The following is a 24,559-nucleotide window of genomic DNA, read 5'->3' on the forward strand; positions in this document are numbered from 1 at the left end:
GGTATCATAATGCTGCTAACATTTCCAGAGGAGCCATTATAAAGAGAGATAAATATAAAATATATTACTCAATAGCTGAGGAATAAGATTATTCTTGAGCTACTGTGTGGTCGTCTGACAACTGTAAGATTCCAGTGAGGACAAAAGCATTTTATTGTCTGTTATGTCAAAGGTCAGAGGACATTTGTCACATGAACAAAATGACCCCCTGGGACACTGAATGTGTTTTTATGTGAGGAGCCCAAGTTATTGCCTTTTTGTTCCTAAGATGCATGTAGGTCATGTTGTTACAATGTCAACCCCTTTCAAACCATGCTCTCCACTCAAAGAGGCCCTGTGTGTGTGTGTGTGTGTGTGTGTGTGTGTGTGTGTGTGTGTGTGTGTGTGTGTGTGTGTGTGTGTGTGTGTGTGTGTGTGTGTGTGTGTGTGTGTGTGTGTGTATGTGTGTGTGTGGTTGTGTGTGTCTGTTTGCACCTCTGTGACCAACTGTGTGAGGCTCATTGTCAAGGCCTAATATATCACTCGGCATTTAGTGCATTCAGGCAGACAGCTCGTCATGGTAACCGAGGGTCGTGAGGCACAGAAACCACACGTCTGACAGTGAGAGCAGAGGCTCGACCCTCTGAGCAGCAGCAATGGACCAACGTTTCTGAAATCGACTCATCGTAAAAAACTTTTAAACTATTTTTTTCCATCCCTGCCTCTTGTTTCTTTCTTCAAACTTCTCACCTCCAGTTGTTTTCAGGGCTGACGCTCTCTCAACCTGTTTTATCTCCGTCCACCAAGCTGACAGATATATAACTACTTTGGAAACCTGCTGACACCAAACAGAGAGTAAACTAAACTTCAAGTGTAGAAAAACTGGTGGAGTGTCCCTTTAAAAGCCTGACTGGTCCAATTACATCATTCCCATTATGAAATCGTTTCTACAACTCTATCTCTGTGATGAATAGGGAGTAGAACTGGCCGGTGTTTCGTTATCCACACGTCGGCTCTTGATTAAGATGCGACTCTGCAGTGGAACGGTGAAGAAAACGTACTCGTGCAGATGCAGCCAAGCACAAACACATAATCTGGTGTTTGGCGTGAGGAGATCTCAAACTCCCTCAAAGGAAAACGCTCGTGTTTCTTCTCTCATTTCTCCCAAGTGTTAACAAAGGCAGAGTAAAACCAGCGTCTTTCAGTGGGAGCCCAGTCTCAGCCGGGTGCTGTAATTACGAGAGAAAAGAAATGCAGATCGGACCAGATGGGTTCTTTTTTTTTCTTTCTTTTCGTCTGGGACATTCCTCAGGACAAACTTCGGACTCTGAAGTTGGTGGAATTCTGAATATCTTATTTTACAATGCTGGCAATTAGACAGCCGTCCGTAAGAGAGGGAAGAAAGAGCAGAGATTTGCATTTGAAAGACGCTCAGATCGAAAATAGCTGTGGTTTCACACTGAGCCTGAACCTGGTCATGTTGAAAAGGAGAGAAACTCAGGTTCATTTCAAGTTTGTGATCATTAGATATCTGGTCCTGTATGTCTGTTTTCTCTCCATCCATCTTTAATCTAGACTGATTTGTTCCCTGTGTGCAGATGGAAATGCGTTCCCAAGACCAAGCTCTGATCCGGCAGCTGATGGAGCTTCACTCCGGCATCCAGGAGCTCAAGCAGGAGTTGTCTGAGGAGGAGGAGGAAACAGACGAAGACGAAGAGGAGGGCAGCTACTGGGGCTCTGAGAGCGAACAAGGAAGCGTCAGTAGCAGCGGCAGCGTCTACTCCAGCTCAGGGGAGGTGGGCTCTTCCACCTCCTTCCTGAAGATACCACCACCCCTCTACTACGGGGAATTATCAAAGAGAGCGTTCAGCAGGAGAAGCTCTGTGCCCTGAGAATTCAAACCGTTAGAAAAAGAAAAACAACTTTTCAGAGTCTCTCCCCAACTTCTTTACATCCTCTGAGACGAGGTGGAGCCAGATTAATGAATCTGCTATTTCCCACCATAATTTCACTGCCCTTTATTTTATGTTATTTTGTCAAAGAAGAAGCAAACAAGAGGATGAGTGGAGTTAAGGACAGAATGAGTCTTGTCTTTTTGTGCAAAAACAGACTTGCTCTTTCCCCAATTTGTTGTCTTCATGCTAAGCTAAGCTAACCAATGTCTGCAGCTTCCTAATTAAACGGACAGACAGTGAGAGAGTCTTCTCATCTATAACTCAAAGCAAGAAAGCAAATAAACTTTTTCCAAAATGTCCTATTCATAGACTGTAAATAAAGACAGACAACTCTGGACAGTAGAGATTAGAGAATGGAGCCACAGTTTTAAAGTCCCGCCGATAAAACCCTAACCCTAACCCTATTTCTCACATGGAGGAGACGGGGATTATGACCATACTGCAGTCAGCCACCAGGGGGCGAGCGAGGTGCTTTGGCTTCACTTTTACGGAGCTGTCATGTCATCCATCTCTTTTAGTCCTATTCCTTTAAATTAGTATATAAACTGTGTGACAGGGAAGCACAAATTCTGAGTAAAACACTGACCTGAAGCCATTGCTGTCTTTGCATAGTATTGTTTGTCTGAGAAAGTTTGAATTCTGAAATTCTCATTAATGTGCACCTGAGATCACTGTGTTACAACCGCAGTGTGTGTGTGTGTGTGTGTGTGTGTGTGTGTGTGTGTATGTGTGTGTGTGTGTGTGTGTGTGTGTGTGCGTGTGCGTGTGCGTGCACATGTGCTGGAAGCTCGCTGACCTTTCATGACTATAACGATGTGCAGAATTAATTCAGCGCCGCAGCAGGACAGTTTGAGTTCATTGAATCTTTATTATGCACAAGCAGTGATGAAACCTTCTGGGGACAGTGAGACATTGTTATTGAGACCCTGCAGTGTAAATATGTCTCTGAGAAAAGATTATTAGAGTCGAGTTTGTACAGTGCAGCTGTAAATCCATTCAAATGTAAACTGTGGTTATATTGATGCTGATGTACAGAAAGAACCTGTGAAGTGTAGAAGCTAGACTTGTATGGAAATGAGATGTTGATGTGTTTATTAACCGTTCTTCAACGTGTAGCCGTATTTCAAACAGGTACTGTACTGCAGCAGTATGCCAGCACAATAAAGACATGAAAAAAATGTGATGTTGCACTCTTTATTTTTTGCAAAATTACAAAACATGCCAACATTAAACTTTTCTTGATTCCATCTTTACATTCAAAACGTCTTGTTTCCTGACTTGCAAAGAAACAGGACAGGTTTCTTCAGCACAACTCTGCAAAAGTGCAAACAATTCTAATCTATATGAAACATCTTATTCCGTTATCCAGGTTATTTTGGATGCAAATCTCTATTTTACACCAAGACACATTTTATTTCAAAGAGCCATAATCACAAACAAGTTTCATTTCATATTTTACATTTGAATTCTGGAGCTATCGGCTGCATCTTGTCCACCGTGGGTTCCAGTAAGAGCACTTATCTACCCCAGATTAGGGGCTGTCTGCCGAGGCCGGCTACTGCTGATCCTCCCCCTCTACTTCCACACCTCCGAAACTCTCCCTCCTCAGTCTTTGGATCTCCGTGTTGAGCCCGAGCAGTGTCTGAGCCAGCTGGAGGTCCTGAGAGCGCATTTCCAGCTGCATGACAACAATGAAAGAACTGAATCAGCACAATGTGGCACAAAGACAGAGAGGGGATTCAAATTTGTGACAACTGTTGCAAACTGCAGAGAAAAAGCACCAAATATCAACTCAGCAATCACAGCTTACCAGTTCCGACCTCAGCCAGGTTATGGCTCCATCAATCTGCGCCCTCCTCAGCTCCTCGTTGGCCTGGAAGCTGCGGCCGATGCTGAGCGGTCTGACAGTGGATCCAGAGTCCTGAGGCTCCTCTCTGGACTCTCCTGTTGCTCTGAAGGCATGAATCAGTTTGTTTTTAATGTTCTCCAGGACCATGGTGGACAAGGTGTCCTCGCTGTGACTGTCCCGGTCCATGCTGAGAGGGATACGAATGTGCAAGCAGTCACTTGTTGCTTCCAGCCAAGAAACACATCAACTTTTTACACAGGATTCTTCTTCTCTTCCTTTCACCACCTCTCTATCTTATGAATCTGCTCTGTGCCGGTCCTCCTCCTTCCCCTGACTGAACAGGACTCGGCAGCACAAGTTACTGTGCTTCAGCTCAGCAGCTGCAATCATCCCTGCGCCTGCCTGGAGTTGAACTGACTTGTTTTGTCATTGTTACTATGGAGAAACCGTCCTCTGCCTGTGTGCCACCCCCCCCCCCCACACACACACACACCTCCTCCTCCTCCTCCTTCCCGTAACACTAATAAGAATGGTGGAAGATCTCGGACAAAGACTATTGTTGCCTCCCAAAAAAAAGGCACTGAAAAGACCCCTCCAACCAGCGCCTCCACACCCTCCCTCCTTCTTCTCCCCCTGCTTCTCTTTCTTTTCCTCAGCCAGCCCCCCCCCCCCATACAATTCCAGTGTGAGAAATGCGTTGTGAGCGAGCTCTCATTTTGGACAAAGTGCCCATGTGTAAAACCTGTGTGCGCGCCCGCATGTACCAGCGCACACAAAATCCATCACATCCCCCAGTGGACTTTTCTCCGAGCTTGTCCCTAAGTAAGACCTGCTTGTCAGCTTAGGAGACGGACAGGTTGGGCAGGGAGGGAGACACAGCGGCAGTGTGAGCGGATTCACACACACAAAGGCCGTCCTACAGTGAAATACAACCGGGGGCTTTGTGCCCGGGATAAATCCACTCCCTCTGGGGTTTGTGGGACGGTTTTTGGCAGAGATGAGCAGGTTTTTCTCCTCCTCCCTCTGACTTCTGTGCAGAGATGCAACAGGGGTGTAGGGTATTAATTTACCACCTGACTTATGGGCCTGGCTGAGAGAAGTGAGAGGACACACTCGGGGGGGGAGGGACATCCCGCTTTCATCAACACAGCTTGTTCCCAAGATAATTATTTACTTTGAGGGAGTATTTTTTTCTTGCTCCTTTTCAGCGCTGTGTCGTAGGAAACAAGGAGAGAGAGAGAGAGAGAGACCTCGTGATGTCAAACGCTTTATCAAAACACTCACTGCTCCACACTTTGACCATTAAATAAATGTCTGTCTGTCCTGCAGTGGTGTGTAAAGACGGGTGGACGAGCGTGTTGGACAGCCTCAGTTGTCAGAGCTCGTAAGACGTGAGCTACGACTCCATTTGTGCAGAGGTCTGTGAAGCGTGAGAAGAGGTTGGAGGGAACTGAGCCGTCGGACCTGAAGGTCAAGGAAGAAGCGCGACACGCGTTAACGTAACCTGACAATGAACTGATTGGATTTTGGTGGCCAAAGGTCAAAGGTCAAGCCCAGTTTGACTATTTTTGCTAATTGGGGTATTCCTCTTTCAGTTCTGGTATCAACTAAGCACAGTGATATTTAATGGTATTTTTAAAAATGAAATCTCAAAGAAAAGGATGACGGTCATGTATTGATATATTGATTTACTGGTAACATGACGGATCAATAAATTAAAGAAACTACACACAGCCTCAGACACCCCCCTGATTACCCAGTCAAAGTAAACTATGGTTGTATTTGTTTTATAATAATCTCCCCTCCAGCTTTCCGTTCATGTGGAAGATGTAAAATAGCTGAAGGGGCCTCCTGCACACGGAGTTCAGACAAATATTTGTTACTACTTCCCCGAGTCGCCTGGAGCATAACAGGATGTCTTTGTTTCCATTTGAAGAGGCACAATGAAAATGAAAAAAAGGTTTAATGCTAAATTAAAAAATAAATTGTATTAATGGGCTGGAAGGGTTCAGCGCCACTGTTTAAATTAGATTATTGTTTCTACATGGATGGAAAATAATGCAGAGCGGTAACTCAGAGTTCTTTAAAGTATGGTGATTAAACATTTATTGACTTGAAGTTAAGTCAACCGCAGTCAGGTGATTTTTCTCTGCACTAAAAAGCTTCCACTTATCCACAGGATCACATGTGTGTTAGCTTTCAGACAACTTTGCTGCCCCCTGGTGGTTCTGTCAGCTACGTACAGACCATCACAGGAATGGTCTAAGAAGAACTGGAATGTGTTTGTGTATTTTATATCTATTTGTGCTTTTACTTGCTTTAAAAAAATCCACAACACACTCTGGTTCAAAAGGAGGAAACTAAGTTTTATAAAAAATGTTTCATTGCTTTTTTTCTCCTTTAAACAGGCCAGCGTCAATTCATCCAATTTATTTGTATCCAACAAAAGCCGGAGCAGGTTGAGCATCAATAAAAGAGACTGTGTCTGTAAAAAAGAAAACCGCTCCACTCTCTTAACTTTTATGTTTCCAGCCTCACAAAGTTTAACGTGCTTTAGGCTCCTTGTTTATTTTTTTAACAGTTTCTGGACATTATCTGCTTTAGTGGAAGATACGGAGAAGAAGATAGGAGCCTGAAATCAGACCAAGATATTTAGAATCAGCTTTAAGTTGTTATTTCTCTTCTTGGTGAAAGCAGCTGTTCTCCCGCCGCCTGAGGGACGGCAGCGCTCCGGCCTCCGTCAGCTGAGCTCCAACTTTGTCACATGTGCAAACTACTGTTTTCACGTATCGCTCCTGGCCAGATGTGACTGTGCTGTTCTGACAAAACACACGATTTACTGTATATCGTACTTTTGAAAAAAATCTATTTTCTTCTTTAAACAGGAAAGTTAATGCTGCAGCAACTACATCGATCACACAGCTAGAGTTACTATTCTGCAGATTATGTTTCATAGGAGACATATTTGACTTTTGCTCCTCAACTCAACTTTATTCTCAAAATAAAATTAAAAAAATTCTTCTCTGACTTTTTCCTCAATAATTAGAATGTATTTCAACTTTGTTTGACTTTTTTGTAATTAAGAGTTTTTTCGACCTTTTGACTTTGTTCTTGATTTTGCGATCATTTTAAAATCCATTTTTCATTCATCCATTTCCAAACTTTTTCTTCAACATTTCAACTTTTTTATTAGGCATTTTAACCTTTTTCTCGACATTTAAACCTTTTTCTCTGTCGACTTTATTCTAGAAATGTCACCTTTTGGACATTTTGACTTTTTCTTGACATTTCAACTTTATTCTTAACATTTGACATGACAACTTTTCTTTCAACATTTCGACTTTACCCTTGAAATGCAAAACTTTTTTTTTCCGTACACCTGGCTCTGATACTCCTCTGTACTTTTACCTTTGTAACATAAAGTACATTTCACATTAACTCGCCTAATGAGTGCAGCTCTTCTCCTGGTACTAGTGAGGATGTACTTCTTCAGCACACAGGTGGATGAGACACTTCTCTCCTCCCTGACTCCATCAGTCTCCACCAGTCTCTCCCATCAGCACCACTCATCCTGCTGAGGCTCCCACTCTGTGCAGCAGGAGGGAGACAGGGCGCCATCTTGTTTGAGTCGGAGGAGGAGGAGGAGGAGGAAGAGGAGGAGGAGGAGGAAGAGGAGGAAGAGGGGGAGGAGGTGGAGGAAAAACGACCAAAACCCAGAACGGCTGAACCGGTGAGTCATTTATATTTAATGTGACGGTGAGGAAGTGAAACATGGATTTATCATGACATGTGTATTAACGTGATAATCACACGCACACGTCATTATTTATATGAAATTAAGACGCGCGTGCAGCTGTTAATGCGGTTTCAAATCCCTGTCACGGTCATTTCCGCTTAATGACGCCAACATTTATGAAAGATGATGAACTGCTCCGCTGCGGATTCGTCATGTTTATGTGATGATATGTAATATGTGTCTCTAATGAAGCAGCAGGTTCAGTGTCAGTGTTGTTTCCTACCTGAAGGTCCCGGGGTTCCACCTCCACATGTATGTAACAGGCATGTTGGTCCATCACATGTAAACCATGTAGCTGCACATGTGCACGAGCATCTCATCCAGGGGCGCTCCTAAGACCAGCTGGGGTCCGGGGGCTGAAGGTGTCTTTTATTATTTGATTTATCAGAGACGGAATCAAAACACATCCACACATAAATGATAGAAAACAAAAAGTTCAGCGTAGGGAGATGAAACAATAAAGATAAATATCGCAAAATAACTTTTTCCTTGATTCTTTATCAACAGTCAATGATAATGATTCTTTAAAAAAAAACTTTTGTAATGATCTTTAGTCTTGCGATGTTTGATTCAGTTTGATATCTTTCTATTCATTGACAATTTGGGGCGATTATATAATTATCGGAAATGTTTTACTTCCATTGTAAAACATTGTCATATTGTTTCCTCTCTCCAGGCCTGACAGCCTCCCCCCTTCCCCTTTCCCCTCGTGGTGAGAAGGCGCTGACACAATGTTCTACGCCCACTTCGTCCTCAGCAAGCGTGGGCCGCTGGCCAAGATCTGGCTGGCGGCCCACTGGGACAAGAAGCTGACCAAGGCCCACGTGTTCGAGTGCAATCTGGAGAGCAGCGTGGAGAGCATCATCTCACCCAAGGTAGCTCCTCAGGGTCGTCACCTGCACACCTTCACTTTCAAAACAGATTACGTGTTGATGTTTTGTTTTTTGTGAATCCTGCATGAACGCATATTCTTCCTATAAAGTTAAGGTGTGTATTTCTGTAAATGTGTATTTTGGGGATTTGTATTTCAGAGTCAATGCTCAAAATTATATAAAAAAATATCCCCAAAAATCTGACACCCTCTTTAGAAAGGAAAATTGTCGTTAAAGCACTGCACTGCTTTATTTTACAGTAATTTTTATGGTTCTAATTTTTGTTTATTCTGTCACAGGTGAAAATGGCTTTGCGGACGTCGGGGCACCTGCTGCTGGGGGTGGTGAGGATCTACCACAGGAAGGCCAAGTACCTGCTGGCCGACTGTAATGAGGCCTTCATCAAGATCAAGATGGCTTTTAGACCAGGTCAGAGGGGAACTAATGTCACTGTTATCTTAAAATACATGCAGCGTCAGTCAGATTGAAACCAGTTGTATTAATGTGAAAGCTTCATCTGTCAAAGTGTATATTCAACCTGGTTCCTCTGCCCCTTGAGAACCGCCTCATGCTGTGACTCTTTCCCTCCACTGTGTTGGTTCAGGTGTGGTGGATCTGCCAGAGGAGAACAGAGAAGCAGCCTACAACGCCATCACTCTTCCTGAGGAGTTCCACGACTTCGACCAGCCACTGCCCGACCTCGAGTGAGTCCTCTCTCAGTCTCCCTCAGAACACGAGGTAGAAAAACCACTCAGCTTCAATGTCAGAGCCCAACAGATAATATCGGCCGGTATGAGCCTTTCACAGACACGTCAGTATCAGCGTTAATGTTCACTGACCAAGTATACGCCAATTTGAACCATTGCCAATGTCCATTTTTGTTTCATTTACATTGACTGTGTGTTGTGTTGTTTTCCTCAGTGACATTGACGTGGCTCAGCAGTTCAACTTGAACCAGAGCAGAGTGGAGGAGATCACCATGAGAGAGGAGGTGGGCAACCTCAACCTGCTGCAGGACAATGACTTTGGTGAGCTGCCTTCTTCTGAGCATGTATGCTTTTATTTGGTAACGTCTCAAACATCAGGAGCCTCCATGTAATGCTACAGCTTTATACTTTTACAAATACATTACAAATAGGAAGCTACACAGAAGGATTTAAGGATAAATACTGAGTTAAATGCATTAAGCAGATAAAACCCTTTTTTCACCCACTTTCTACATCATAAACACTAACAGACAGTTCTCTTGTGCAGCTGACTTCGGGATGGAAGACCGCGAGATGATGCGGGAGGAGAGTGCGTTCGAGGTGGACATCATGGCGACGTCGGCTTCCAACCTGCTGCTGGAGGCGGAGGGCGTGGCTAACCCGATAGTGGACAAGTCCAACCACCTGGAGTACGACGACCACTACAAGGACGACTTTGGTGACAACCCCATGGAGAGCAGTGAGGGGGGCATGCTGGGTGAGAGTCGACACTCACCTGGGGAAATAGATGCAATAAATAAAAACAGTTCCCCTTCAGACTAGTGGCTCAAACAATAAAATGACTCATCTTTTCTGTGTAGTGGACAAGCTTCTGAGCAATGAGGACGGAGGTGGCATCTTTGACGACCCCCCCGCCATCACAGCGAGTGTGATGATGCCTCAGGACCACGGAGATGATGACGATGACTTTGACGCCCTCTCAGGTCAGTTCAACAAATGATCTCAGCACCGGACCATGAACGAATTGTAGTTTCATGTAAGAAGTTGAAAGTATAGTACATTTGTCTGTATGTCCCTTGTGTTGAGTGACTGTGATTGTGTGTTGTTAGCGGGAGCTCCAGACAGTCCAGACTCAGGCCCCACAGAGCCCCTCCCGGTCATGGCCGACCAGACGGAACAGACGGCGCTGGTTCACAACGAGGAGGAAACCTTCGCCCTGGAGCCCATTGACATCACAGGTAATGATGCTGGAACCAACACTGAAATTTTGGTCTAAATTTCGAAATCATGACTAGATACAGTTCCAATTTATTGTCCTCCGCTTTCAAAAAAGAAGATCTGAACATCTTGAACATAAATTCTGACGATCACATGGGTTGTAGTTCAATAATCAGCAGGAAAAAGGGAACTTGATGAAATTATTATGTGAATTTATGAGCTTCAATTAAAAATCGATAAAAAATGTGTCTTGATAAATTCTGAATAGAAAAAGTAATTTTTCAAGTTTGGTATATTTCATGTCTCACGTCTCCTTGTGGCCTCTGCAGTGAAGGAGACCAAGGCAAAGCGTAAGAGGAAGTTGATTGTGGACAGCGTGAAGGAGTTGGACAGTAAAACCATCCGTGCACAGCTCTCTGACTACTCAGACATCGTCACCACGCTGGACCTGGCGCCTCCCACCAAGAAGCTGATGATGTGGAAGGAGACCGGGGGAGTCGAGAAGCTCTTCTCCCTGCCAGCTCAGTCGCTCTGGAACATGAGGCTGCTCAAGGTAACAAGAGATGTACAGTTATTCAGGGAGGGCAGTCACAGGACCTGAAGCTTCTTCTTTTCTCTGTCCAGATGTTCACAAGGTGTCTGACGCCGCTGGTACCTGATGAGATGAGGAAGAGGAGGAAAGGTGGCGAGGCCGACAGTCTGGATGAGTTCCTCAAAGATCTGGAGAATCCAGAGGTCCCCAGAGAGGAAACAACAGGTCCCCAGCAGAGAGACATCATGGGTGAGAAACTGCTCGAGACTGTAGATAATTACACTTCCTGTATTACATTGTTTTCTGATCTTTGTTATGGATCGGAATTCATAAAATGGCAAAAGTAATGACAATCTGTCAATGTCAGTTTTACTCTTGCTCGTCTGGTTGCCTTCCAGACCAGACCATCATGGAGGAGGCCAGCATGCTTCAGACTGCAGCGGTGGAGGGCAGCAGGACCACACTGGACGAGTCAGTGATGCCGCCACCATCTTCCCAACGAGGCATAAAACGCAAATCCCAGGACACAGAGCCAGATCTGCCTGTGAGTACAGATGTCTCCTCAGTAGAAGTGTCTGTCCACAACTGTTTTCACCCCATAGTTAATGTCCGGGCCCCAGTAAATCTCATCTGTTGCTCTTCTCCCTCTTTGCTCCGTTCTAACACATCCTCCACACACCCTCCACCATCTCTGTTCACCTCTCTTCTCCAGATGGGAGCTTTGGACGAGCAACAGCAGCAGCAGCAGCAGCAGCTGGAGACACCATCCAATGTGGACTTGCCCCCAGAGGAGACCACCTCGAGCATCAGCCAGCTGATAGAGTTGGACCTGCTCATTGACAAGAAGAAGAACGATGACGACTCTGATGAAGAGGTCAGTTAGAGATCTAGAAAAACTTTTAGTTTAATTTTTTGGTTTTCTTCATAAAGTATCTTCGTTTATTAACTGAGAATGGACATTAATTTTATCCAGGACTCAACAGAAGGTTTCCTTTATGATTATTTACAAGTGTTTTTTAACCCTGTGTCAGGAGGAGGAGGTGCAGGGAGACCAGGACCAGGAGGAGAGGAGGTGGAACAAAAGAACCCAGCAGATGCTCCATGGCCTCCAGGTTTGTTTGTGCTCATTTCTTATTAGAAGAAGCAGAACGTGACATGACATCCTGCTGCTACAACTTTTTAATGACGACATGCAAAAGCCTGAGCCTTCCCTCCCCTGACTCTCTCTCTCTCTCAGAGGGTGATGGACAAAACGGGCACCCAGTCGATCAGCCTGCTGGACATGTGCTGCAACAACAACAGGAAGCAGGCGGCAGCCAAGTTCTACAGCTTCCTGGTTCTGAAGAAGCAGCAGGCGGTGGAGCTGGTGCAGGCGGAGCCTTACAGTGACATCATCGCCACGCCCGGACCTCGCTTCCACATCATCTAGAAAACGCTCCTTAGCATTTGGTTTGTTCGTTAAGTTCACAAAAAGCTTTATTTATTTATTTATTTATTTGAGTTTATTGACTTTGTTTTAGGAAATATGTGGTTTTTGCTTTGTTTACTGGTGATGTATATGTATGTCGGCCTGAAATATTTTAAAGTCGAGCAGTGATGGGAGGAAAGAGGACTGAATACCATGGTTGGATCATAGAGAGAGAATTGCAACTCCAAACATGGACGATTTTAATTTTATTCTTATTTATCATTATTGATTCTATCTTGTGAATCAAAAGGACTCTACCAAATCCGAACCCTTGTTGTTTGGAGTTGCTTTTTAGGCGTTTTGTTGCACCAAACTAATCTATTTTAAGATTTGTTTGCAGTGGAAGACGACTGTGTGTGTTTGTGCTCAGATAACTCAATCAACCATGTTACTGAGAGACTCAAATCTCCCACTGCTGCATGAAGAAGATCTCATCTGCAGTGTTGTCACGTACACAGACATCAGCCCAAAAGGAGCATGCACTTTATCCAGTTTCTGCAGGAGTACAATTAAACAGTTACTTAAATAGTGATTTGCAAACTCAACCAGCAATTAATCATTATACAACTGTAGCGTAGCACTTTATAAACTCTCTGCTTGCTAGAGTTCTGTCCCAAGTCTATAGACAAAATAAAGTAGACAAAAACAAACAGTACAACTTTTAAGGTGCTGTTGTTGTACACTATTCTCCTACAATACATTTCAGTATGCTGGTTTCCTCTCAAGGAAATAGCTATAAACATTAGTATATAGTCTACACATAATTAGTATTTAGTATAGATTTGGGACACAGCTTATAAAAAATATCTAGAGACTTTTAACCTGTATGTAAACACAAGTGTTCTGCCACGTGTGCATGCTCTGTGCGGAATCATCTCATTAGAGTGGAATTGCTGCAGAAATGACATTTTATTGCCGTCTTGCTCTTTTACTCTTGAAACGACACAAACTCATTTAATCCAATGTCCCTTTTATAAATGGAAAATCATTTAGTTACAGGTGGGTGACATCTTGTTTTCAGGTGAACTCCGGATAATGTCCTGACATTTTCCAGAACACGGCAGGAGATTGTCCAGGTCAGACGTGTTCACAACAGGAACATTTCCAGAACATGACGTATACATTTCACTTTACTGCACATTGAAGATGGTGAGCGAAGCAGCTACTAGCTCAGCAGTAATGTTGACAAGCAGTTTGTCAGCATCTTTTCCTGCTGTATTCTCACATGTGCCCACTGACATTTTACCAGGGACTGGCAGCAACTGACTTGCGTTTCCATCGTCAGGAAAACGTCCGGAGTTCGGTGCCTGTCTGAAAGCAGCTCTACAGTAATGTTGTATTATCTTGACGAAGAAAACAATTCAGCTGTTACCTTTGACATGAAGTAGATAATCTATTCAATCCTCATACTCAATAATCAATGTTGTAATATACAAGAGTTATAGAGAATGAATAGTATTTGTTTTTAATCTATAAGTAAAACTAATAAGTAATCAACTTGGAAACCGTGAACATGACCAAGTGAGGTCTGAATGGACATATTGAGAATGTGTGTCATTGTTTGGACTCTTACTACAGACTGAATCCAGCAGAAATAACAAATCACACAGCGTGAAAACAAGCAGACCAACAAGTCATCGTGGTCACACTTCTTCCTCGTGCTTCTGCAAAAGACGGCTGAATGCATGGTTTTTAAAATCCCCTCTCATGTGAACTGTACGTCATGTAATGTCCGAGTGCAGCTTATATCTTGAACTATGTGCCTGTAAACCTGCTTTTATATTTTGTATAAAAGCCCGAGACAAATCCTCTGAATCTTGAAAACATTGGTTATGTTTCTGTCTGAGTCCTGGAAACTGTCGCCGACCTTTTCAAATTAAAATAAATACTGAGATTTTAAAATGGCATTGTGTGTAATAAACATGAACATGTTCAATGTGGTGACATCAGAAGAACAGAGCAGAAGTTCTGGTTTTATATTAAACATGAAATTATTTGACATCTTCAAATGTTATTTTTGTAAGCAACAAAATGGCTTGAGTGTCTGTCTTCCTGCCACATTATGTATTTGTTATTGCAGGAGCAGGCACTTCCTCCGTCTTCTGCTTCTTCGGTCGGTTTCTCTTCTTCTCCCCCTCCTCCGTCTTCTTCAGGGGCGGCGTCGGACCTCCTTTCTTCTTCTTCTTCAGGCAGCTCAGAGGGTTAGGATGGCTCTGTTTCCTCCTCCTCTTCCTCCCTCGTCTCTCTCCGTCCCCTTGGCCGATGCCCTGCTCCTCTTTCAGGCTGCGGATGCTCTGCTGCTGGGCCGGGCTCACCAGCTCCCCCAGCGAGACGGCCTGGACCTGATCGAGAGACACCTGGCTGGGTTTGTCCAGGACGATGGTGTTGGCGATGATGTAGAACAGAGGAACGCCCGAGATCTTCTTCAGGCCTGCGGTCAGAGTGTGGTCCTGGAGACGACACACAAAATACAACAGACTTGTGTAAGAGGATGTCACGTTACACACTGTAAAATATCAAGCTGCCGTTACATGACTTGGTCATTCAGGCTTGATAACGACATCTTAGGTATGATTGCAATTTGTTAAACATATATATAAGTGTAAGACCTCCTCTGGATGGTGTTTGAGTGTGTGTAGGGTCTCATAGTATTAGTAGAGTATTCACCTGTGTGGCTACAAAGTAGTGGTGTAGGTTGGTCTCCCCCAGCATGGACAGCAGACACTCGGAAGCAGGGACTGGGCTCTTGAAATGTGCACAGTTCCTGACCTGATACCTCTGCAGGATGAGTTTGGCTCCGTACAGCTCCTTCCCCAGAGTCTCCAGTTCTTTCAGTGCACAGCTGAGACGCAGAGACACAGAGACACAGCTGAGTCACAGGACATTAGATCGATAGTGAAGTACATGGAAGTATAAGGAATAATTAACATACAATACTTAAGTGTAAGGATAAGTAATATGTAACTTCCTGAAGTAGGTGCACTCACTTGGTGGTGCACAGCTGAACCTCCCCCATCAGGTACTTGGGCATCTGCTCTTTAATCTGGATCTTGTTCTTCAGGGCCGCCTGGCAGAAGGTGCCGTCCAGGAGGATCTGGAACGGTTCCCTGAAGCTGAAGTTGTACTTGTAGAAGCTGATGGTTTTCTTGGCCTGTTTCTGTCTCTTGATCTTCATGGTGGAGGGGAGGTGACGTCACCGCGCAGGGGGGGGGGACTTCTCCGTCCTCTTCAGGGGATATAAGTACACGATGTTTTTTTTAAAAGTCTTACCTGAAGGTTTTCATACAGATGTTTCTAAAAGCCGCTGACTTCTCTCAGCGTGGGTTTTTCTGGTGTACACAACATGGCATGCCGTGGTTACATTCTCATGTCTCCGACCGGAAACACATTGCACGACAAAGGTTCCGGCTGTTTCAAGAACTAGTCCTACCGTCCAGGCATTTCTGTTTTATTTTATTATGTCAGATTTGGTTTCATTAAGAATGTATATACATTTGTTTTAATGGGTTTTTGTATGTAGTTATACGTAATCTTATTTGTAAGAAAATATTATATATTATAAAGGCTTACTTTATAAGTAATAGTAATATTAAGTTATATATATATATATATAGTTGTTGTTTTTTTAAACTAATTTTAATATAATTATATGTTAATATGTTATGATTAGTGATGGCGAGATGAAGCTTCATGGCGCTTCCTTTGCTCTACTGCGCCATCAAGTGGACAATAGATGTAAAACAGGCAGAGTGATTATAATACATAAATTATGAACTTATTAATATGTGTTACTAGGGACAACATGTAGCACGTGAAATATGGACAACATTTTATTCATTTTTATTTATTATTAATAATGTCAGAGGCCGAAACTATTAATATTATGATGAATATTATTATGATTAGTATCAGTAGTAGTTTTTGCAGTAAAGTTGTAGTAGCATTAGCAGCAGTAGTATTAGTATTAGTAGTAGTAGAATTATTAGTAGTATTCGTAGTATAATACGGTGGGTGTTTGTGTCGTCACCGGTCCTCGCCTCTTGTTTTCCCGGAAGCGGAAGTCTCGTTTCGGGGCAGATCTGCAGCAGCAGCGCCTCCGGTCGCTCCGGTGACACTTGTCGTTGCCTCGGATCAAGCGTCAGCTCCTGTCGGCTCGGGCCCGTGTGTGTTGCCTCAGGTCGGTGCTTTACCTCCCGTGGTTCGCGTGCACACTGAACATTATGGCGGCCGCGGATCCCCGGTCCTCGAGTGACGGCGGGCCGGCCAGCAGAGGAGGATTCCCGGCCGGGGAGAGCAGCGACGGAGGAGGAGGAGCAGGCGGCGGCGGCGGTGCTAGCAGCAGCGGGGAGGGAGAACGGGAGCGGGCCACCTTCGAGTGCAACATATGTCTGGACACTGCCCGGGACGCTGTCATCAGCATGTGCGGCCACTTGTTCTGGTACGAGCCGGGGAAGAGGGCCGCTGGATGGGGGGGGGTTGTTTGTGTTCAGCACCGAGGGACCCGAGTGTAGTTTAACCGTGTGATCGGCCTCCTTCTGCCGTCACTTGGACTCATCTGATCGGTCTGAACACAGACTAATGCAAACAAGATAGTTAAACAACTCGCAGCACATGGATCAATATGAACTAAACCAGTTGATATAACATGTGTGTGTGCTGGGGGGGGGGACAAGAGGTCGAATGGAGGCTGATCACATTTAACATCACTTGAGATCTGCTCTGGTGTTGTGAGGAATTTAATGACCCAGGTCACCCTGTCTGATGTAGGTCAGAGGTCACGGCTGCACACACACACACGCACACACACACACTCTGCTCTGCTCTGCCACACATTAATCTTCCTGTTTCAGGGTGTTGATCATTTGCATCAGCTCACTCTTCAGTCCTTCACAGCAGCGGCTGCAGTCCTGACAGGTTGTTTGCAGAACAGCTGAAACTATTAGTTCGATAAATTCATTACTTATAAGAAAAGCACAAAATGGTCTCTGGTCTCTCAGATGTGAGGAAACCTGAAGATGTCACATTGGGAACTGGGAACTTGTGATATGTGAATCAAAAACATCACGAGGTTAATTAAAAATGAAAATAATAGCTCTGAGAATAACTCATCTCACAATGTTAAAGAAATTAGACAAATTTCCTGGATCTGCCTCCTGATTTAATAGGTTTCCTGATGCATAACCACCAAGTTTCATGGAAATCCTGCTAACTAACTAACTAACAGACAAGCTGACGAGAAACTGCCAAAGAAATGTTTGAGCTGGTTCAGTAATCGTACCGTTTGTCTCCCAGGCAGCGCTGACATGTTTATTTTTCAACAAAGAAACTGTCCTGCTCATTAGTTAAACAGATAAACAGATAAATCAATAATGAACCTAACAGCTCTGTGTAACCTGAGGTCGCTCTCAACCTGAGCGTCTACTCCTTTCTCTTATCAGGGTGTTGATGAGGTCTTGCGCAAACCTCAACCTTCAAACCACTTTGTGTTGAGAACGTACACATGTACTCCGTGACGTGTGTGTGGTTTGTGTGTGTGTCATTGATGAGTCGGGGGTGTGGACTGGCGGCTGTGCTCGTTCCCAGGTCGAGGTTAACGTGAGATCAGGGCCGAGTGTGTGTGAGACCGGAGTCAAACCTATAAACGTCAGCAGTGAGAGTCACAACAGGCTTTGTTACACTCTCACACAGGAGAAGATGTAATTGAATCGGTTGTTGGCACAAAACAACAGTTTAAAATGACAATGGCCTGAGTGGGTGTGGACCGGAGACTGTAAATAAAGATGGCCGACGCCTCTCCTCTCCCTCCCACCATCCAGAGATGAAGTCGAGTCGCTTTGGCTTCACTCTTGGGAGCTGTCATGTCGTCCATCTTTATATACAGTCTATATTCAAGAAGCTGCTTTTATAGGCAGGATGGAAATACTCCTGCTACCTTCTAGTGTCGTTTGTAATCAGTTTTCTATTATGGGTGCTATTAACTTTTATTCAAAGGAGAATTTATTTTTAGCAAAAACACAGAAGAAGCAAAGATAATACCTTTATCGGCATAAAACTGATATCCACAAAATGTTTCTTTCAATGATTGATCTGCAGGAACAGACGGTTTTAAGGGTTATTGTCAGTTCTCAAGGAATCTCAGGTTGAAATCTTGCAGAGAAGAATGAAAGGAATGAGGGAGAGGAGAAGACAAGCTGCTCGACTTGAAGTGTTAAACCACAGAAAAAAATGTTACAAATATGTTCTCCACCAAGTGTTTGACTCCCACAGTGAATTTGACTTTTTGTTTCTTGGTAAAACTTCATCTCCAGTGCATGAATCACAATATTGTCTAGTTATGTTTTCATGATTTTGTTAAGAATGGTTTAGAGGAGTTGTAAAATCCTCTTACCCTCACGTGTGCTGTTGCTACACAACCATACATTGAAGCTCCCTCGTTAGGGGCTGATGTAATGTAGTCGCCGTGTTACCCACGTGTCGCTTTCTCTCTCGACATTTGTGCAATGTGATGAAACCGTGATGATGAAATTGTCGGCAAGAGAGAAAAGGGTCGAAGTGTCAGTTCACCTGCTGCTTCACATTCAAAACTTAATTACAAAAATGTACAGGAATAAATATTAAATACAATACATTTTTAATCCCAGTACCTCAGAGGCTGCCACGTTTAACTGAACTTAAAACAACTGAACATTTTCCAGAGTTCATGTCTGAAAACGCTTTAATAGAGTGCAGAGTCCAGAGGGAGGATTTGTGTGAAAGAGACATTAATGTGACTTTAATACTTTGAGGTTAATGAGTGTGTGACATCTTCACAATCCTCCGGAGCAGACCTGTCTGTGTCGGACGCACACAGAGGCTGCAGGCGATGATTCCTCACCAGGAGCAAAATTACATTGTTCATAACCAGCAAACCTCTGACTGTAAGAAAGAGACAGCTCGACCAATGGAAACAATCGGTTATGAAAACAGTTGCCTTATTATTGATTAACTAATTGTTTCAGCTCTACGTCACAGCTCACGGTCTTCATCAGCCAATCCACACGAGACAGACGTTACGAGCTTTGCCACATATCTGAGCCGTCGTTATCTCGTGACCGTTTGTTCAGACTTGGGTCACGTGACGACCGATGAGCAACAACAGTCATCGATTAAGAAGAACTACAGAGGAGACGAGGGCCGGGCAGCAAAACGATATCAATAATTATCGCAATAAAATTGTAATCAATAGCATAGCAACATAAAAAATAAGGTGTAAAACACAATTGATTAACCTAATGTGACATTTATCCAGAAAATTATCAATATCTTGATTTTTCGGCCATATCGTCACTATGAGACATTTCCTGCGTCTGGTGAAGTTTGACCCTTTAAAACTACATGGAAAAATGTCCCTGAAGTACTGAGGACAAAACGTACACACTCCTCTGCTGTTGACATTTCAGATAAGTGCACTCCACGGCCGTCTGTCTGTAAAACATTTACACTTAAACACCAGGAGGCAGATGATAGTATAATAATAAGGGTGAGACTTGTGGGAACAGAATCCGTGATAACGCTAAGGAGGCGTGCACAGCTCGCCGCAGTCGGGCTTAGCTTAACAGCGCTCGAGCCACTTATTGGAAACTAAGCAGTTGTTTTCAGGTCACAGGAGCTGTGATGTACGTGTGGACACATGTTTAATCCGAGCTGAATGTGTTTCGTTAACTTAGGCCCTGCGCTTTGTTCGGCTCTTTGAATCCACAGGAATGTCATTCTCTGATAGATGCTGTCACGCTGTACAGCCTGAAATGTGTGTTTGTGTGTGTTCTTGGCACTACGAACTGTGTGTGTGTTTGTGTCACAGCCTGCAGATTGTCATGAGGTGGTGTTTTGCTGTGTGTTTTTGGCTCGGCTGGTTATTTTGGGTTTTGAGTTTCTGATGAAAGTGTCTGAGAAACGAGTCGCGCCTGTTCCTCTGCATCACCTGTCCTGCAGCAGAGGAAGAGACGGAGACGTCGAGAAGGAGGCGAAGTCAAAGATTAGTCTCTTGAAAAGGAAAATCAAACATCTGAAATAGTTGTTTTCAGCAGTTACACAAACCATTTATGGATTTTATCCTTTTCAGACAAAAAACACTTTCATGACAGGAACACGCTCCATTTTTTTTGTTTTCTGTAGAAATGTAAACTTTACCTCAGGGCAGACGTTACATAGCTGCAGAGTGTAAATAACTGAGGTGTTTGGGCAAAATGAAACAGATAAAATGCAAAAGCGATTACGCAGCCATGGTGCAGGAATGATTGTCCGTTCATGTGGTATCGGAATAATCAGCCAAATTAGTTTCCAATAACAGCAACTTGGAAAATGTATGAAAATACTGGAAAGAGGCGTCTAAGTGTTGTTTACATAAATAAAACACATACGCCTTCATGTTTTTTTTCCATATTTCAACTTCAAACTTTTGAACAATGGCTTCACAAGTCGGGGTAATGGCATTTTCCACAGAGCACGTGAATGCTCAGTAATATAGAGCGAGCTTTCAGACTTGCATTGTTAGTTTGTTTAAATTAAAAGCTGCAAAACAAAACACTTCCGACATAAATCTGAGAGAAGTAAACTCACCCGGAGCCAATTTAGTTGCATTTCGGATAAAAGAAACTATAGGTCTAGGATGCAGGAATATTCACCGAGTCGTTGTCCGTCTCCTGGGTTTCCGCCACCTCCCACAATGCAGCAGCAGCTTGGCCGGGGCCTACAGCCGCTCAGGCAACAGATGGAGCCAATTACTAGAAACGATGGGGAGCAGGAATCAGATTAATCAGCCACTGGTGTTTCTAACCAGGTGGACTGTGGAGTGATGATGAGGAAAATCTGACACCAAGAGATTTCTATTGTATCCTCTGAGATTCGTTTAATTTAGTTACTGAGCTGACATTTGAAGAGAATGTAAATTAATCTTTCCTCTTTGTCTCTTTGTCTCCCTGCAGCTGGCACTGTCTTCATCAAGTGAGTATCCCCTCTGTTATTCTTCTTCTTTGTACATTTCATTAAAGGAGACACATTCTGCTCATACTCAGGTTCATGACTTCAATTTAGGTTCTTACTTGGAAAGGTTTCCACGCTCTAATGTTCAGAAAACACATAAGTATCCTCAAACTGTCCATTGCTGCAGCTCCTCTTTTCAGCCTCTGTCTGAAACACTTGGTTTTAATGCCCCCCCCCCCTCCTGATCAAGCCCAGTCTGCTCTGACTGGTTAGTTGGCCCACTCTGTCCTGATTGGTCATCCGCTTGCAGGACATGAAGGAAATGTCAACCTCTGCTCTCGCTTTAGGGCACGGTCCCACATACGCAAACGCAAAGAGAATATTGCAGGTCAATTGCAGAGTCAGGGTCTGTCAGTAGGTTGTTGCAGAGTCGACCCCTCGAGCTCAATTAACTCGAGTGTAACCGGAGGGACGTGATGTAAGCGCGGGCGCAGGAACCGCACCTGTCAGCTGATTTACTGCAGCTTAAACATGCTAATGTTCTTAATACCTGTTTACCTCTGCTCCTCAGCCCTGAGCCCAGTGGAGCTGCACTTTGCTCTGAGAGGCAGCAGAAGAACTGTGTCGATTCACTTATAGATTAAATGTCATTATAAAAGATCTCGGTGCTAAATGCTCGTCCATGTTAGTGGTTGGGACATGGGCCAAACTAAAAAGTGAAAGTACATGTTAACATTAATTATTTCAAAGATGTTTTCTGTGTTATTAGGTAGCTCTCATCACACTGTTTGTTAAGTGTTCGTGGTTCTGATAAGTTTGGTTTTAATTAGTTATTAGATGATAGTCATGATTGACAGCTGAGACTGACTCACTGGTGTTTAAACCTTTTGCCTTTTCCCTCAGTGGTTGGAGACGAGGCCCAACAGGCAGCAGTGTCCTGTGTGTAAAGCCGGTATCAGCAGAGAGAAAGTGATCCCGCTGTACGGCAGAGGGAGCTCCAGCCAGGAGGACCCCAGGTACACGGAGTACATTGTTTCCTCAGTGTGTTTACGTGCCAGCTCTGCGGTTTCTATTTGAATGAACCGTTTCTGTCGTCGCTCAGGTTGAAAACTCCCCCTCGGCCTCAGGGACAGAGGACAGAGCCAGAGAGCAGAGGCGGGGTGAGTCGGTTTCTCTTCACTGATGACGCTCCAGAAGTGAATCAAGAAGTTTCTCACTGCTCATAAATACATTATCTGGCTGTCATTTAAAACAAAAACAAAACATCTTTGGGTTTCTCTTTGCACAGATGTTCCAGGGGTTCGGGGACAATGGCTTCCACATGTCTTTTGGCATTGGTGCTTTCCCCTTTGGCTTCTTCACCACAGTCTTCAACGCCAACGACCCCTTTCACAGAGCAGGTAAACGCACCAGGTTGTGGCTACGTGAGACAAAATCTAACAAATTGTCTTTTCCCCATTACTGTGTCTTCCTTTTTTATTTTCAGACCTGCTGTTTCCTTTTGGCCCAGATGCAAACTCAGGGCAGTAAATACATCCTTCTTCTTCTCTTCCACCAGATCCGTACACAGGTGATCAGCAAGGCAACGGTAACCTCAACAACGGCAATAACAACTGGCAGGACTCCCTCTTTCTGTTCGTGGCCATCTTCTTCTTCTTCTGGCTGCTGAGCGTGTGATGGAGAGAGGATGGATGGATGGATGGACAGAAGAGTGGATCAATGGGAGGGAGGAGTGCAAAAAATACAAAACACACACTTAGCTTAAACCACAGACAAACACACACACACACACACTTGTGTCACATTTTCTAGCAGGTGTTGAACTTGGAGGAGAGTGTAGCAGTGTGTTTGATCCCAAAATGAGACGACAACTACGGGAAATTAGTTTTTCTCCTCCTGGAAAAGGTGAATTTGTTTAAGGAAACTCGGCCACAACCACCTGCTTCTTATATTGTTTATGCAAGAAACGCTCGCTGAAGAGTTGTGTTGCCCGAAACCCCAAATCAGTCATGTGAGCCCTGTCTCTCCACACACACCCGTAGATATATGCACACAGAACAGTAAAGTTGGACACTAAGGGACAGTATTACGTGACCAGAGTGAGTTATGGAAAGTTTTTCTTCGTGTGTGTGTGTGTGTTAAACTCACACAGGGGGGGTGGAGGTAAAGTAAAGTTAGTGATTCATTGTTTTGGTTCGAATCCCTTTAACACCGAGAGGGAGGCATGTTTTGGAAAGTTTCAGTCAAAGCGGGGACCAGCGGGAGGGGTATGAGATCGCATCGTTGTTGCTATGGCAACCGTTTCTCGCTCCCTAAAAGGCCAAAGAGTCGCGCATCAGTCGCACACGATGTCAGAGGGTGAAAAATATAATTGGATCGTGACATGAACAAGTTTTAGCATTTGCGACCTGCTCTTAAAAATCATACTGACAAGAAATAGCACAGATGGATGGATGCATTTTTATATACTTATGTCTTAACAAAACAAAAAAAACTGCCATTGCACTGTGAAGTCATTTGTAGGTAGAGCTGTCTTAAGGTTCGGAGAGTGCTGGTGCTCGACCACGTGTTGCTCCTTTCCCCACAAAGCTGTGCGCACATGGGTGTGTTTACCGACCGAGGGCCAGTTTGGGAGATTTATTTTTATTTTTATTTTTTTGCATCTATTTGAGCGACTTTAAAACAAATCTGACAGACAGAGAAAAGCAGTGGATAGTGAAGTAGTTTGATGAGATGCTGCACATGACGGCAAGAAGAAGAAGAGTCAGTGTGAGAAGTAGGGAGAAACCATTTGAGTCGTGGAGGTGAAAAAGCAACAGTTCAGTTAACTGAGCCCCGGTGTGATTCTAAAAATGTAAAAACACTTCTGTCACACTTAGTTATTATGATTTTCTCTGACTGTATGTGTCCGAGTGAGTGTGTGTACATTATATATTTGTATATATGAATATTGTAAATGCTGTTTTTACGTGTTTGACTGGACGACCAGCCACGGAGGGCGACGAGATGTGCGAGTAGGTCTCAAGATGCTTTTGTAAAGCGAGAAATCATCTGTTTCCTGGTTTCCATAACTCCTGTGTTTTATTGGAAAATAAAATAAAAAAGTTAAAAACCTGTTCTCTCAAAATGTTAAATAAATGTTAATGACAAGAGCGAAAAAAGGTGTGTGCCTCCCCGTCAATGTGAGAATGGTTCAGCTCATTTGTTCTCTTGTATTTCACA

At 43.9% G+C, this 24,559-nt stretch overlaps 3 protein-coding genes and 1 long non-coding RNA gene across 6 annotated transcripts in view; 3 read left to right on the forward strand and 1 right to left on the reverse strand.

The window, feature by feature from the left end:
* Positions 1-12,596, forward strand: part of LOC117770083 (double-strand-break repair protein rad21 homolog A-like) — a 951,093-nt gene extending 938,497 nt beyond the window's left edge. Inside the window, exons 1-14 of one of the 2 annotated variants that reach the window (XM_034599131.1) lie at positions 7,439-7,513; positions 8,256-8,454; positions 8,751-8,880; positions 9,056-9,155; positions 9,373-9,479; positions 9,706-9,915; positions 10,019-10,141; positions 10,268-10,396; positions 10,706-10,929; positions 11,001-11,157; positions 11,307-11,452; positions 11,621-11,782; positions 11,940-12,020; positions 12,146-12,596. In XM_034599131.1, the coding sequence (XP_034455022.1) occupies positions 8,311-8,454; positions 8,751-8,880; positions 9,056-9,155; positions 9,373-9,479; positions 9,706-9,915; positions 10,019-10,141; positions 10,268-10,396; positions 10,706-10,929; positions 11,001-11,157; positions 11,307-11,452; positions 11,621-11,782; positions 11,940-12,020; positions 12,146-12,337 (1,905 nt within the window). In that variant the 5' untranslated portion in view covers positions 7,439-7,513; positions 8,256-8,310 and the 3' untranslated portion in view covers positions 12,338-12,596. Of the gene's footprint in view, positions 1-7,438; positions 7,514-8,254; positions 8,455-8,750; positions 8,881-9,055; positions 9,156-9,372; positions 9,480-9,705; positions 9,916-10,018; positions 10,142-10,267; positions 10,397-10,705; positions 10,930-11,000; positions 11,158-11,306; positions 11,453-11,620; positions 11,783-11,939; positions 12,021-12,145 lie in introns of those variants that run through there. The other variant, XM_034599132.1, reaches the window with a different exon arrangement.
* Positions 7,397-24,492, forward strand: LOC117770109. The gene is made up of 2 exons (XR_004615348.1): positions 7,397-7,474; positions 24,102-24,492. It is a non-coding gene; the product is annotated as an uncharacterized LOC117770109 (long non-coding RNA).
* On the reverse strand, positions 13,887-15,816 carry utp23 (UTP23 small subunit processome component). 2 transcript variants are annotated; one of them, XM_034599147.1, is made up of 4 exons: positions 15,665-15,816; positions 15,364-15,555; positions 15,044-15,218; positions 13,887-14,826 (listed from the first exon to the last, which is right to left on the reverse strand). In XM_034599147.1, the coding sequence occupies exons 2-4, from the start codon at positions 15,549-15,551 to the stop codon at positions 14,437-14,439; spliced, it is 753 nt and encodes a 250-aa protein (XP_034455038.1). In that variant the 5' UTR covers positions 15,552-15,555; positions 15,665-15,816; the 3' UTR covers positions 13,887-14,436. The 2 variants fall into 2 exon arrangements, with proteins under 2 accessions (XP_034455038.1, XP_034455040.1); XM_034599149.1 differs by having other exon boundaries at positions 15,364-15,558; positions 15,668-15,693.
* On the forward strand, positions 16,432-23,236 carry rnf5 (ring finger protein 5). Its single transcript, XM_034599154.1, has 6 exons — positions 16,432-16,814; positions 21,340-21,358; positions 22,241-22,353; positions 22,440-22,497; positions 22,626-22,737; positions 22,896-23,236. The coding sequence occupies exons 1-6, from the start codon at positions 16,597-16,599 to the stop codon at positions 23,012-23,014; spliced, it is 639 nt and encodes a 212-aa protein (XP_034455045.1). The 5' UTR covers positions 16,432-16,596; the 3' UTR covers positions 23,015-23,236.
* Positions 24,493-24,559: the final 67 nt, after the last annotated feature.

Source organism: Hippoglossus hippoglossus, chromosome 11 (assembly GCF_009819705.1).
Source record: "Hippoglossus hippoglossus isolate fHipHip1 chromosome 11, fHipHip1.pri, whole genome shotgun sequence".
NCBI classification, from domain to species: domain Eukaryota; kingdom Metazoa; phylum Chordata; class Actinopteri; order Pleuronectiformes; family Pleuronectidae; genus Hippoglossus; species Hippoglossus hippoglossus.